This window comes from Dermacentor albipictus, chromosome 9 (assembly GCF_038994185.2).
Source record: "Dermacentor albipictus isolate Rhodes 1998 colony chromosome 9, USDA_Dalb.pri_finalv2, whole genome shotgun sequence".
NCBI classification, from domain to species: domain Eukaryota; kingdom Metazoa; phylum Arthropoda; class Arachnida; order Ixodida; family Ixodidae; genus Dermacentor; species Dermacentor albipictus.
The window spans coordinates 70927703-70942599 of NC_091829.1; the positions used below are offsets into that span (position 1 = coordinate 70927703).

The 14897-nt window shown below is 44.9% G+C and overlaps 1 protein-coding gene across 2 annotated transcripts in view; it reads left to right on the forward strand.

The window, feature by feature from the left end:
* LOC135908560 (ubiquitin carboxyl-terminal hydrolase 24-like) overlaps nucleotides 1-14897 on the forward strand; it is a 116963-nt gene that overhangs the window by 70931 nt on the left and 31135 nt on the right. For both annotated transcript variants that reach the window (XM_070526430.1, XM_065440347.2), the window contains exons 35-43: nucleotides 1236-1297; nucleotides 2443-3031; nucleotides 6256-6519; nucleotides 7934-8072; nucleotides 8662-8781; nucleotides 9721-9917; nucleotides 10333-10472; nucleotides 11424-11574; nucleotides 13900-14143. In XM_070526430.1, the coding sequence (XP_070382531.1) occupies nucleotides 1236-1297; nucleotides 2443-3031; nucleotides 6256-6519; nucleotides 7934-8072; nucleotides 8662-8781; nucleotides 9721-9917; nucleotides 10333-10472; nucleotides 11424-11574; nucleotides 13900-14143 (1906 nt within the window). The remainder of the gene's footprint in view (nucleotides 1-1235; nucleotides 1298-2442; nucleotides 3032-6255; nucleotides 6520-7933; nucleotides 8073-8661; nucleotides 8782-9720; nucleotides 9918-10332; nucleotides 10473-11423; nucleotides 11575-13899; nucleotides 14144-14897) is intronic.

Sequence of the window (14897 nt, forward strand, 5' to 3'; positions counted from 1 at the left end):
CATGTTTTAATTTTTTGCTTTGTGTGCATTACTTTATTATTGTGTGATGTACTGGAGGATCATAATGGACTTCACAAAGTTCAGTGGACACTGCCACTTTTGCATGGAGTGGCTGGCATGATGAACAAAGGCTGGAAAAAAAATATATAAAGAAACGTGCTCATCTTTTCATTTTTGAACACACCACTCATTAGCTGGATTTAGTCACTATTGGCAACAGCCAATCAGAAAGCAAATTATAGATTAAATTGTGGAGTTTAATATCCTGAAAAAGAGTACATTGGAATTTAAGAGATGCCATAGTGGAGGGCCCTGAATTAATTTTGAACACCCAAGATTCATTAACATGAACCTAAAGCACAGAACACCAGCATTTTCGCATTCCATGCCCATGGAAATATGGCTGCTGCAACTGTGATTTAACCTGTGTATGTGTGCTCATCAGCAGAATGCCTGTGCGGTTTGAAGCGCCTCGTGGAACAAAGGACACATTACACACAGTAGTGCCAACAATCAAAAGGATGCTTATTGCACCTTGATACAACGATGCCAGCTAGCCAAACTACACGCAAGAATTGGAATGAACGGATCGAGAAGGTGTGACACGCAGCGCAAGAATACGTAGCGAGCAGTGTTTTACCTCACGCTGGACACCTATGGCTAAGTCGTTCACGGATGCAGTCACGCGAATGGAGGCATATTCTAGTTGGATCAAGAAGCCCTCCATGAGTCGGGCCTTCAGGGCGCACCAAAAAGCGCATGTGCGGTTAGTCTATGCCTGATGCTGTCCCCAAGCCAAAGAGGAGGAAGCGAGTTTGCCTTGCACCCAACTCTCCGCGCACCATCAGGTGTCGCTAGCATAGGAACACCCGTCCTATCTTGCGACTACGAGTCTCCTTCCACTGCATGTGTGCTATGCAGGGAAGCCGGATTCCATGAGAAGCGAGGGATGCAGGGGAAAAGCATATGGGGACATGAGAGAGTCGTGTGTGCCCACCCGCCATAGCAGAATCACAGGATAAAATTTCTGTTACCACGGCAGAAGTAATTCCGACTGCCTTGCGTGCACTACACTTGCATGTAGTGCCATTTACACTACATATCCATACAGTGTCCTTGAGTGTGCTTCTGAAAGCTGTAGATATATCATTTTGGAATTGTTCGAAGCTGCATTTCATTGGATTTGTCGTGCAGCCGTTTTATTCATGCATATAATGGGGTTGTGACTCCTGCAGGTTACTTGGGCAGTGCGTCGAGTACTTTGACCTTGCCTGCCGCCTCTTGGCCGACTCCAAAGGCAAGTCGTTATTAACCCTTTGTGCCATTATTTGCTGTTACTCATGTCCAATATGTTTCATAACTTTCAAATGTTCTCGTTTGCTTTTAAATAAGCAGTTTGAAGAGAAAGTTATGGGTTCTAAATTTGTGTAAGGTTTATCCCAGCATTATTTCTTTATTTATTATTCTTCAATTTAAATACTAAATGTAACACAGATTAAAATTAGGGGTGTGCGAATATTCGAACATTTCGAATATTATCGAATATGATATTTTTAATATTCTTATTTGATTTGAAAACTAGGTATTTGAAAATTTTCTAATATTCGATTGGCTCCAAACATTCGAAACAAATAGAATATATTGCTGTCTGTGCGGGAACAAACATGGTTCTTAGCATTTATTTGTGTCTAATCCAAGAAAGTTTGTCTGATCTTGTGCTGAATTTTGCAATAATTTCATGCTGCTGGCGAAATTTCGCCTATAAAACACACTTAGCCACTGGATGTCTAAGTTATGTGGGAAAGCCAGCCTTTCAATATCAAGGAACACGGGTTTGCGAACAGCAAAGGTGCACTCTTTCGCAGGTTCCACCCCCAAGTCTGAGCTTATTGCTTGATAGCAAATTTACGAGAAATTGGTGTGGTATAATAAGGCTCAGGTTGGTGAGAACAGACAACTAGCAGAAATCACTATTAAATTTTCCAAAGCTAACATGAGCCAAATATATGATCCTTTAGTGTAACGGCTTACTAGTTCTTTTACCCATCACAACGTAATTGCAATGTTCTGACATGTTAAGATAAACCAACTTGCTAATAACTGCATGTGCATATCATTATTCGATATTCAATTTGATAGTCGTTGCTAAGTATTCGTATTCGATTCATGTTAGAAAATATTGATATTCATGCACCCCTAATTAAAACGGAACCAGCGACACCATTTGTCTATTCCAACCTCCCCCACCTGTCCTGTCTTGAAAGTTTTCTGAAGTGGCAGAGGCAGTGACTCTACTACTACTGAACCTTGGCAGCAGCCATTAATGCAAGCTTGCAACTCTCATGCACCCTGTTCTAGCTGTTGGACCTTTGTAGTTAATGGTGCACAATGTGACGTTGCAGTGCTGACGAGACATGAGCAAAATCTCACTAACCCTCGCAGGTGACGCGCCCGTGGACATCGCACAGATGCTCGAAGACGAGATCGCCTGGCTGCACAGTTTCTCGCCGTCCGACAGCCCGCACGACCGCAACATGGACGCCACGCTTATGACGGGCCACTTCCACCTCGTCCGCACGCTGGTCGCCTGCAACGGCGACGAGCACAAGTCCGATGTCGGCAAGAGCCTCGTGCTCACCCTTCTCGAGTCGTACTTGTTCCCGGCCTCGAGCCTCATCGAGAAGAGTGCCAAGGACGACACACCAGAGCCCTCCATCAAGTCCAAGTGTGCGGTGGCTGAGCCGCGCACCGCCGCCTTCAGTGTGCTCGTTGAACTCGCCCGATGCTGCTCTACCAACCTGGAGAGGATCGTCCAGTGGCTCGTGGACAAGCACCACCGGCTCAAGTCGGAGCTGGTCAAGGAGTTCGAGTACGAGCCGCTGATAGCAGGCCGTGCCGAGAGCGGCTACGTGGGTCTCAAGAATGCCGGCGCCACCTGCTACATGAACTCTGTGCTGCAGCAGCTGTTTATGCAACCAGGGCTTCAGGAGGCCGTGCTTGCCATCGATTCAGACAAAGTTGAGGAAGAAAGGTCAGTTGAGGCAGCGTCCTCTAGCCGTGACACAACTCGCTGCAGCAGATGTGAGCGTTAATGATGAAGTCCAGCATTGAAGTTGTAACGACATTTCTTTGCACAGTCGACTTCCGTTAATTCGACCCAGAAAGGACCAGTCAAACTGATAGAATAATCTGGCAGTTCGAATTAAACAAGATGCAGAAAAAACACCAAATGCTAATTCCTTTGCAGTATTTGCCCGATTCTAACATGTCCCAGAATGAAGCATGTGCCCACTTTCTTTGTTTACAAAGTAGTAAACTAGCATTGAAATTACATTAAATCTCCAATACTATGTAGAAATCTAACGTGCGCACCAATTTTTAGCAAGAATCACGTGGAACAATGGTGGCTGTTCTCCTAAAGTTAACATCGCCGCACACTTTCTTTTAAATGCATAAGCATTTGCTTACCCAACGTGAAAACTGTTCCATGCTTACCCATGCTTACCCAACGTGAAAACTGTTCATTCCTCTGTCCCGTAAAACGACCACTTGCAAGATAGCGCCCGCAGCAGCGAGCGAATTCACTTTCGTGCTGTCTTTCGATTTAACGCCAACAAAGCAGCAAGAACACAACGCTTATGAAGCTCTCACCACATGCTGCACTCAGCCACTTTCGCAGATCGCTTTCAAGATACGGGCCTGCGTGTCTCTCTTCAACGCTAAGTAAGTGGTGAGAACACAGTGTGGGTACCTATCAGCAGTCGGCACTCTTTGTCAGCATCGCAGATCGCTTTCAAGGCACAGTACACATGGCAATGCCGCCGCCCGAGTACATTGGTCACAGTTCATAATTGTTCGACGCGGATGGATAAGGTGCTAAAACGCGATAATGATTATAAGGATCAGAACTTCATCAGCGCACCTGGAGCTACCACCTGCAGTACTTTTCTTGCGTCGTCAATATGCAGAATTTGCAATATGCAGAATATGCAATGTATGCAAAATTTTTCATTTATTGTCTCGGTATTCTTTCACGGTGGCAGTGAAATTTCGTTGCATTGAAATCGTGTAAAAATAATTCTTGTTATATTGCATTTCTAAATACCTGGTGTAATATGGACAAGAAGTTGTAAAAAGTTGAATACGTCATTATATCGATAATTTAATTATAAAAATGTTTGTTATGTCAAAGTTTAACTGTATTTACAACCTATCATGTAAACAAAATGAGGGATAGCAGGCACAATCTTATGTAACCAATTTTGGCTATGCCAAATTCTTTTGCAATTTTCACACTGTTCATTGTAACAAGGTTCAACTGCAATCAGTGTATAACCCAGTCAGGCGCCAATCCATTCTGCTTATTAAAAATTAGTTTCACTTCATTTCACCCCCGCCGCCAACAACATAGTGCACGCTTTTAACACCGTTAATGGGCAATTACCTGAACTGACCGCCGCTCTCTGCTGTCGTCTTCTTGAGCATGGCCAGTAACCTGCATCAGGCGTCCTTGCTGAAACGAAAGCAGCCAGCAGTTGCCCTGTTGGTTGAGTAAGCTGTACATTGCACTCGTGCACTGCGAGCAGTGTGGGTGCAATGACAGCTCACTGCACGGACCCTCATACAAAAGGAGAGTACACTTTGCTGGCAAACATCACTGCAGACACATTGCATAGGATGACTGGCTCCACGCCGTGGCATGCGCACCCGTGCTTCATAAAAGTAGCGCTAGTTCTCATTCATTATACAGTCGAACCAACTTATAACAATATTCAAGTGCCCCGAAAATTCCATTGTTGTAACCGGGTTGCATGAAAAAAAATCAAAATATGGGGATGGCAGAGCAGTTGTGCAAAAATTGTAATGGTGGAAAGGCCAGTGCCCCTTCCCACCACCTTCCTCCATATAGCCGCTGGTTGTGTTCGCTCATTTAACTGCTTCCTGGGCACTCTGATCGCGTATTACAAGCCGCGGCTGTTGGCGTTAAAGAATGGCACTGTTATAACAACTGAAAAGAGGGGTCACGAGTGGCAAGCGATATGCGAGCACCGCCGAGGCAGAAGAATTGCGAGAAGGCTGCTGGGGCAGCCTGTCAGCTTGACAAATCCAAAAGAAATGCTAAGGCGAGATCGCCACAAGCGTTTCGCCACATACTTCTGACTAGCTTGCACAAGAAAACCCCATGTCCGTCAGCTTTGCATGCGTTACGCAAAGCTTGCCGACATCCTTCTCTGAGACATCCAGGTGCTCCACGTAGTGCAGTGGAAGGTTGCTCGCGAAAACGAAGCCCTAGAGGGGCTAAAGCATCTGCCGGCACTCCTGATAGGACAACGTTGAGGCAGCCTGCCCTGCCACATCATCGCTGCCGTCATCGCTCTCCAACACAAGCACGTTCGCAATGATTGCCGCGTCGGTTAGAAGCACTTATAAAATAGAAAGTTTGCAAATATTTATTTCCAGCGCTTTCTTTTTACTGGCAACGTCGTACATTGCTGATGATCAGCGGGTGGATCAGACATCTTCCGTTTCGGCAGAAACTCAAATGAGGCTGAGGAACCACGTGGCCAAGGAGATATCGACGCAGCCAACAAAGACAAACGCAAGTGATTAAGCTATTTGCAGAACTGCGCTGAATGAGGAGCCAGCCGTAGAACTTCTCGTTTTCCTTTTTTTTTTCTCTTCGTGGATTTCGCATTTCACTACCTTTCGGCTCGGACACCCAGCAGCCAGACTTCATCGTTATAACCGATAATGCGGCATCGACCCGCCGTGGTTGCTCAGTGGCTATGGTGTTGGGCTGCTGAGCACGAGGTCGCGGGATCGAATCCCGGCCACGGCGGCCGCATTTCGACGGGGGCGAAATGCGAAAACACCCGTGTATTTAGATTTAGGTGCACGTTAAAGAACCCCAGGTGGTCGAAATTTCCAGAGTCCTCCACTACGGCGTGCCTCATAATCAGAAAGTGGTTTTGGCACGTAAAACCCCATTAAAAAATAAATAAATTTAAAAAATAATAATGCGGCATCGGGTCATTGTAGTAAGCAGGTTATTTCACCATGGAAAACATACAAAAGTTGATGGTGTTGCAGCTTCTCTATAAGTGGGTTCGACTGTATCATTTGCACTCTGTAGCAGTGTTACCTACTGAAATTTCAAAATGCTTTTACACAGTCATGCAAAAAAGCCAAGTGTTTCTAACTGCTCTGACAAGAAATGTTTTTGACAATGTGGGTGTCGTGTGCTGCTGGGTGCAGCCTGCTGTTCCAGACGCAGTCGGTGTTTGGCCACCTGCTCGAGTCCCAGATGGAGTACCACGTGCCGGAGCAGTTTTGGCAGTGCTTCCGGCTGTGGGGCGCGCCGGTCAACGTGCGGGAGCAGCAGGACGCCTTCGAGTTCTTCAACCACCTGCTGGACCAGGTGGACGAGTACCTCCTCAAGATTGGCTGCGACCCCGTGTTCAAGCCTTTCTACGAGGGAACCTTCTCTGACCAGAAGATATGCCAGGGGTGCCCCCACAGGTAGGGGATGTCGTTGGTGTTGGGCTATCTCAGACCGGTGCAGGTTGCGGAATTCAACCTTGTCTTCCTAATTGATGGCGATGCACTCTGGGTCATGTCATTCTTGCTGCACATGCGAACATTCTCGAATGTAGAACCTCATAGTTGCAGTGAAAAGTTGTGTAAAGGTTGTATAGTGGATTTGATTATTTATTTATTTATTTATTTACATCATAACTATAGCACCTCGTGGCATTACAGTGGGGTGGAAGACGTGAAGAACAAAACACACCAAACATGCAGGGTAATAGCAGTTGTCCACAGCAGCAAGAAAAATACCTATTTACACAAAAAGCAGTGGTATAAAAATATCCTTATAAACAAAACATCAAAATCGGCGAATGTTCCGAGAAGCTTAAGTGATTATACACAAGAAATGTACCATTCCTTAAGCCTGGTTGCTCGCCTCTGTTTCATGATGGCTTTGTTGTGTACGGACGTAAAGAAGTGACCAGGTTAATCATCGAATCCACTACAATAGATAAGTTTGGCCAAGAGTGCATTAGCACTTCTTTGCTATTTTTAACGAGAAAAAAATTGGCATCTCTTGCTGGCTTTTAATTTGTGCATGCTTGTTATTTGTCTTGGTTATGGAAACCCAGGATTCAGCTTCCAATAAGCCATCGTTGAAAGCAGCACGTATGCGTGTGTCTCAGCTTCTGCCTGTTTTGTCCCAAGTTTCTGCACGAACCACTAGAAAAGACTTTTGTGTGCGTGTGTGTGTTTATTTGTGGAATGCACACACCAGTCTTAATCTATTGTGTGGCAAACCGCGGTGCCTCGTTTTCACCACTTGCTCACTGTTTGGTTTTGTAGTTCTGTTTCTTGAATCACATGGCTTCGCAGGTCAGTCAAGACTGCCCACGATTCTGCACTAAATAAGTCTAATTTCTTTGTCTTCTCACACCACCTATCATAGACACTTCTTGAAAAAGTGCTACCTGGTGTCACCGTAGAAAAGCCTTCTTACAGGAAATGTTTATCATAAAATGTGGAAGTAATGCATTATAAGTTTCGGGCAAATCCCACATGTATAGCATGTTTGGCATAATGCAGTACACAGTGTGTTAGTTTTTGAACATGGGCATGTGCCAGAGTGGCATTTCTAGCAAGTCTCTGCTCAGTGTTTCTGCCGCAATTTGGCAATTAGTGTAAATGCTATTGCATATAGTCAAGCATAGGTCACTGGTGAGCAGAATTTTGTGCCTGTGTATGCAACCGTCTGGTCACAGATCGCAGCCACGTGTATCGTCATCCTCAGTCACCAGCTACTAGTCGTAAGCTGCTAAAAGAATTCAAAGTGATTTGACAGAGTGAGTGCGCCTTTAAGCTGTCTTTCGGGAAATAAAATTGATTTGCAATGTATCTCAACCAGGTACGAACGTGAGGAGACCTTCCTGGCCCTCAATTTGCCGGTGAAGAGCCAGAGCCTAAAGGAGTCCCTGGACCAGTTTGTCAAGGGCGAGCTCCTCGAGGGGGACAACGCCTACCTGTGCGAGAAGTGCGGCCAGAAGGTGAGCATGTGGGCCTGTTAAGTACAAGTGCTGCCGACGACCTTGATCTCGACTGTTCTGTCCAAGAGCAATGAGTGCAAGCTCGTTTTTGCAGTATGTAGGTTTTGTAAGGAAAGAGGAGAATGATGCCATGAATGTTTCATGGTTTGTTAGCTGTTGTAGCCTAGAGAAGCAGTGACTTCAAATTTCAAGCATGAAGTGCTAATATGACTCAGTTTCCGTACAGACAGGTGCCTTCAGCCCAATACTGATGGCAAACGTAGTTCTAGGGTAGACAGAGCAATGAGGTTGGTCTTACTGGATTTCTTAACAATGCAGAAGATAGAAGAAAATATTTTTGGAATAATAAATAAGATTTCTTACAAAATAAATAAAACAATAAATAAAAGATTATTTTATAAAATCATAACAAAGTAACAAAAATGGGCCTTATATTCAAAATTAGCTCATAGAAGTACATATAGCTAGCAGCTTTCAGCACCGTAACTTGAAGAATAAACATTTTTAAAAATGTTCAGTCAAATACCCATTAACGGCAAGCTTTGGCTATGTTTTCTGTTTTTTCCTTAACTGGCAATCTCGTGAACAGCGCAACACGGTCAAGCGGACGTGCATCAAGCGATTGCCCCAGGTGCTGGTCATCCAACTGAAACGGTTCGGCTTCGATTGGGAGGCTAACCGGGCTGTCAAGTTTGACTACCACTTCAAGGTGTGTAGTCCTTATTTCAGCTCTTTATGGTGTCTCATAGGCTTTATTTTTCTCGTGTTACCCTTTCTTGTATGCTGATCAACAGTAGTTGAAGAAAGAATGTTGCTGTAGCCAACGTTTCGACAAGTGAACTTTTCTTCGTCAAGGCAGCAACCGCTTTCCTTTGCAACGTTTTCATGTGCACGTTGCTCACTCTCTCCTACTCTCAATGGATGAGGAAGAGGAGAGTAAAGTGAGGGAAGCCAGAAGTGTTTAAAGGGAGGGGAGGGGGTTAATTATGATAGTGAGGGAACGGGTAGGGTTACTGCTGGACGGAAAGGATTTACACGTTTGAGTAGTCATCGTTAATTCTGTTAATCTAGCCTAGTTTGTCTAGGAAGCAGGAACTAAGCAGGTACACAGTTTGGAAATTTGAAAAAGGAGCATTAAAAGAGAGGGTTGGGGAGGTTTGAAGAAACTAAGCTGTACCAGTGTCTGTTGGTTTAGAGTCATCATCAGCTCATTTTTATGGCAACTGTAGTAGAGTAAGTAGCGCAAATGGTAAATGAAAGCAAAGACTGAATACACATGTTGTCGAAACCTGAATAGAAGAGAAAACAGATTGGCCGAATTGAAGACATATAGTGTTGAAGACAAGAATTGAAGTAGCGGAATATATGGGTTCGGCCCCCGTTGGCGGATAGTTGTCCTTCTGTCCACTTTCTTTTTCCTTGTTATTTCTACATTAAAACCACAGTTAATTTACCCTATGCTTTCCTTGGCTTCATTGATTGCTGGCTTCATACAGTTTTAACAAACAAAAAAAAATCAAGCTCCCAGTCCCGCCCTCACCCTTCTACTTGCTGAATCTAAAGCGTGCTTTTCCTGTGTAGTAGCTCCTCCATTCTGGTCTGTGCAAACCTCTTTGGAGACACTACTCTCGAACTCTTCGTGGTGCAGTTCCCGTGGTCCCTGGACATGTCCCCGTACACTCTCCACGGGGTCATGGAGCAGGAAGGCCGCTCGGCAGGTGGAGGTGACCCCCTGGACGAAGTGTTCAGGCGGCCCCCGCCAGCAGTGTACGACCTGGCCGGGGTCGTGGTGCACAACGGGCAGGCCAGTGCTGGTCACTACTACTCGTACATCCGGGAGCGCAGGTGAGCAAATTGTGCCCTCTATCTCTCTCTCACTCTCTGTTTTCCTTCGTGCTTATTTTCGAGCAATGCTTATTTATGTGCATGCAAGCTGCATTCAGGCCTCATTAGAACAACTGTACCGCAATCTTTGAAGAATGCCAATGCCTTAACACGGTGGCTCAGTGGCTATGGCATTCTGCCCCATAGTCAATCAATTGCCTTCAGATTTGGAGCCTAGTAATTTAATTAATTATTGCAAAATAATGAGATAAGAGACACTGCAAGCTTTCACTCAGTTGATTAAAGGATAATATTTATTGCATTGTTAAAACAATGGCAGTGTCTACCAGGAAGGCTCTCTGGTTCACATTTTCATCTGCAACTCAGCGGTGTTTTGGTTGTGAATGCATACATTCTCTTCTTTGGTACACCCTAGGAGTGACCCAAGGTATGTGGCTCGCAAGAACACCTGGTACAAGTTCAACGACACGACAGTGGAACAGTTTGACCTGAACGACTCGACCCTCGAGACTGAGTGCTTTGGCGGCACATACAAGGCCAAGGTTTCGGACTCGGGTGAGTACTGCCATCACCGCCTAAGTCTAGCTGGTTTTGTACAGTGTCCAAATCAAGGATGAGGAATGCATTTCTCAAGTCTCAGATTTGTTTTGTCATGCTATGCAGCTGCTAACATTTTTATTTTTTGTATTCAATATCTGTAGACCTGTCAACAGTTTTCTTTTTGTACTACCTCTCTTTGTAGGTTTAGCACTGCTGCCAATTGTTTTAGTTGTGCTTTTTTAAGACTATCCATATCTGAGGTAGGGGGCGCAGGCCCAGTCTAGCCCACAAGGTCAAACAAATATTTGATTGATTGGTTGGTTGATTGATTGATTGATTGATTGATTGAGTGAGTGAGAGTGAGTGAGTGAGTGAGTGAGTGAGTGAGTGAGTGAGTGAGTGAGTGAGTGAGTGAGTGAGTGAGTGAGTGAGTGAGTGAGTGAAATGGTGCATTGCAAAATACTGTTATTAGTGCAATGTGTGCAATCAATGCACTCTGCCATAGTTACCAATAAGTCTGAAACTTGTTGGTTAAAAAAAAGATTAAGAAGCCAAAGGCGGCACAATAAGGGGTGAAACGAAAAATAGAATATGGAAGACAGTGGTGGGTGAATATGAGAGCCAACAGGGGTAGAGGTAGCTTGTGATCTAGTCAAGGTTAAGAAATGGAGCTGAGCATCTTTGTAATGTGTAGAGTGTGGAACTGGGGATCTGTTAGAGTTTGCAGAGAATTAGTCACCCTGACGACATTGGCAAATTTGCAGGAAGGAAATAGAGTCGGCTAAAATAAAATATAATGTGCAATTGGAGATTGCGGGGAGAGGTCTTTGCCCTGCAGTGGTCGTAAAATGGGCTTATGACTGTGGCAGTGATATATGAATTCAAGGATGTGCTCCTTAGTTATAAGCTGAACTACATATGTTGCCTGTTGTCCCTTTTTTTCTTATTTTTTTCTTCCCGTGCTAGCCTCTTGTTATCCTGAGACACGGCAGCGCCACTGGAACGCCTACTTGCTCTTCTATGAAAAGCAAGAGGACTCCCGAACGCCTCGCACACCCCACAAAACGCCCGGCCGATTCTCGTTTCGCAGGGACCCCAAGGACACGACTCCAGTCAAGTGCGTAGCACAGATACTTTTATGCTCCACCTCAAGTTGTAGTTGGAACTGCCATGCAATCTATAGCTGCAGTGAATGTGTGGTTAGAAAAAGTATTATCATGTCCAAGCTAAATGTATATCCGCATTCATTTCTGTGACACTGTAGAATGATCTTTGTCAGTATAATGTATTGCAGGGTTCATACACCTTGAATAATCCTTAATTTGGAGAATGACATTCAAGGGCGCTTAGAACTTCTTGAAAATGAATGTTCTCCCTGAATTTCCATGAAAACTGGAGTTGGAGTGACTTTCAAGCATTGACTCTATCTGTCTGTCTGTCAGTTTGTCTGTCTTTCTGTCTGTCTGTCTGTCTGTCTGTCTGTCTGTCTGTCTGTCTGTCCGTCCGTCCGTCCGTCCGTCCGTCCGTCCGTCCGTCCGTCCGTCCGTCCGTCCGTCCGTCCGTCCTTGATATTTTCTTTTGAGAATCTTGTGAAGTGGTGCAATGCGGAAGATCCGATGCCACCAATGGCAGGATTGCTTAAGGGACACGTAGCAATAGAAAGATCGATTTAAGGTGCTATGGTAATTAATAATTGAGGCATGATAATAGAGAAGACCAATTGTTGCGAATCAAAAGCTATAGCGGATGACTATGAACAGATTTCAGGTTGGATAACAGCACAGTAAATTGCATTCACATTCCAAATTTCATCAAATTACTTCACAAAATAAGGAAAATAGCTTCCATTGTCCCTTAAATTACCATTGCCATGGTAGAGCTAGATAAAACTTGATCGAGTGATCAAGCTGTGCCATTTTTGTTTTGCTCATTTGTTCACACCGCAACCATCATGGCTCTATTTTAGAGCCCTGGGCTCTTAAAAGGCCTAACAGAAACTAAGTTTCAGCCATTTGTCTTTAACGTAATGAGTATTCTTGGTTGCAGCTGTACACCACTAACCATCATGCTAGGAGGTGATAGACATCATTACAATGGGAAAGTCAAATTTATAAAGCCATCAGAAGATCTTGAAACTCGTGTCCAACTCCGCAGCTTCATAGCTGCAAGAAATTACAGCTAAGAAGCAGATTTAACTATTTTCATGTCTATGTGTGTGAATGTTTGTTTCCCCCTCCTTGAATATTGGGCATTGGCATCCTTGAAGTCCTTGAATTTTGAGACGGATGTTCTTACAAACCCTGATAGCAATTCTGTTATATTTCCTTATGGGATCGAAAATGGAGAGGCACATCTCAAATTACCATTTCCCTAGGCTAGACATTTTATCAGTTAACAGATTGTGGGGCCTGTGAGTGATTGCTACATTTCTGTGGAGACAATGCCTGATTAATACCATGCTCATGATATTGTGTTGCCTTTGTTTGATTCAAACTAGCAGGGCAGCTAGAAGAAATGTGAATGGAAGGAAGCAATATTCCCGCACATGGCCAAACTGCTGAAGTATCAAACTGATTCAAGATACTCTGCCGTCATAAACCATCATACCTGCAATGCTTCGTGTTGCCTCTCCAGTCATCTTGAGCACGCAGTAGCTTGGATAACTACTGCTGCATGTTTGCTGCATGTCGCACTCCAATGCTTAGGCACAGTTAAAACTGACTCCAGGACACAGGACCAACATAAACATGATTCTGTGTATGTGTTTGCACGTGCATGCGTTCATGTGCACGTGTGTTGCCCTCTTGCATTGTAGTGTCGGTTACACTACACATGTGCACTGGAGTAGCTCAGTGTCTTACACTGTCTGAGGCAGCTATTGGCAGTGAAAAGCCAGGGGGCAACGACATGTCAATAGGCTCGTAAATAAATAATGTTTTCTATCAAGTTGCCCTTTTCCCTCCAAATTGCACACATTACCTGAAAGCACATTCTTTCGCACTGATCGGCACCTGACGTTCAAACGGAGTAGGGGCGTTTGTAAATTACAAGAGGATGCAAGATCACTCCTTGTCAGTGCAAATTTTCATCAGCGTGTGAAAGGCACATTGTGCACAGATGTCCCTCTGCTCGCCGTCAGGACATTGATGAAAAATATCAACCACTGGGACAGCTTTCAAAATTTTGGCCCGACGAAATGACTGAAAACAAGGTGGTATATGTCCACGATTACTTCTCACGCCATTATTGGGACATTTTACCTGACACGACTTTATCAGCACACCTTGGCATCAGCTTACCAAGGTGACAGTGGGCACAAGCAGGCGCGGGGAACACCAATTTGCATGACCAGAAATGATTGGCAACAGAGCATCTGGGATGTTTCTTTCATTGTCGCTTGTTCATTAATTACATGAAGTAAAGACTTCTGTCATGCCCACAGGTCAGCAGTACGTCGCACGCCCAGTGCGTCGTCGGCGGCTGGCACAGCCCGTCAGCGCGGAGACAGCCTGAGTCAGCTGACCCGGCTGGTGGACCACGGGGAGCGACAGGGCTGGTTCCCGTCTCACATGCCCCCGCACATCGGGCAGCAGGTGCGCGAGCAGAACCTCCTGTTTGCCCGCAACCGGGACGTCTACAACACGCACTACTTCGACTTCGTGGCTGCCCTCACCTCCATTAACCTGGTGGGTGTACCCTATCGTTGCGATTATTTGACGAGCAACAGAAACAACGCGGCAGTCCCTGTACTGCTACTTTAATTCATGGAAGGTTTCTTTGTCCTTGTTGAACTGTCAAATAGGCCATGAAGGCCTTCGCTTTCTTGAAGGCGTTTAGCGTACACTCCGATGACACACAGTCGCTGACTTATAATTTAGACGTGCTTGATTATTAGGACAGCTCCGTGTCACCGCCGCTAGCCTCATAGTGGGAATGTATAAAAATGACAAATTTTGGACACCTTACAGCACACCATGCGATAATTCGGACTTCGGCTGCACAACCGTGTGCTAATAATTTGGCCACCAAGTTGAGCAACAATACTAATATTTTTATTTTGATACGTCACCAGCATATTCGTCAGCCATGTCTTTGGCACATCCTTGAAACCAAAACTGGTGAAGCCTAGTCAATTTAGTAGTCGCTTATGAAGATTCAGTGTATGCATTGACTACTTTCGTCTATCTGTAGCGACAGCATGACAATGGTCAAGACACCAGCCATGATTTTGTAGCAGCGTTTACATTTTCATTCCGTGCCACGGTTTTCATGGTGGATGATATTGGTCGTGGCGCATTCAGAACACTCCCAGCAAAATCAACCAGTCGTTGGGGATACTCCTCCCTTGTTATGACCACAGCCTTAGCGATGCTACAGAGAGGATGAATCAACACAAAGAAGGCAGAAACCTAAAGAGTGCTGCTTCTTTGGCCGCTTTAG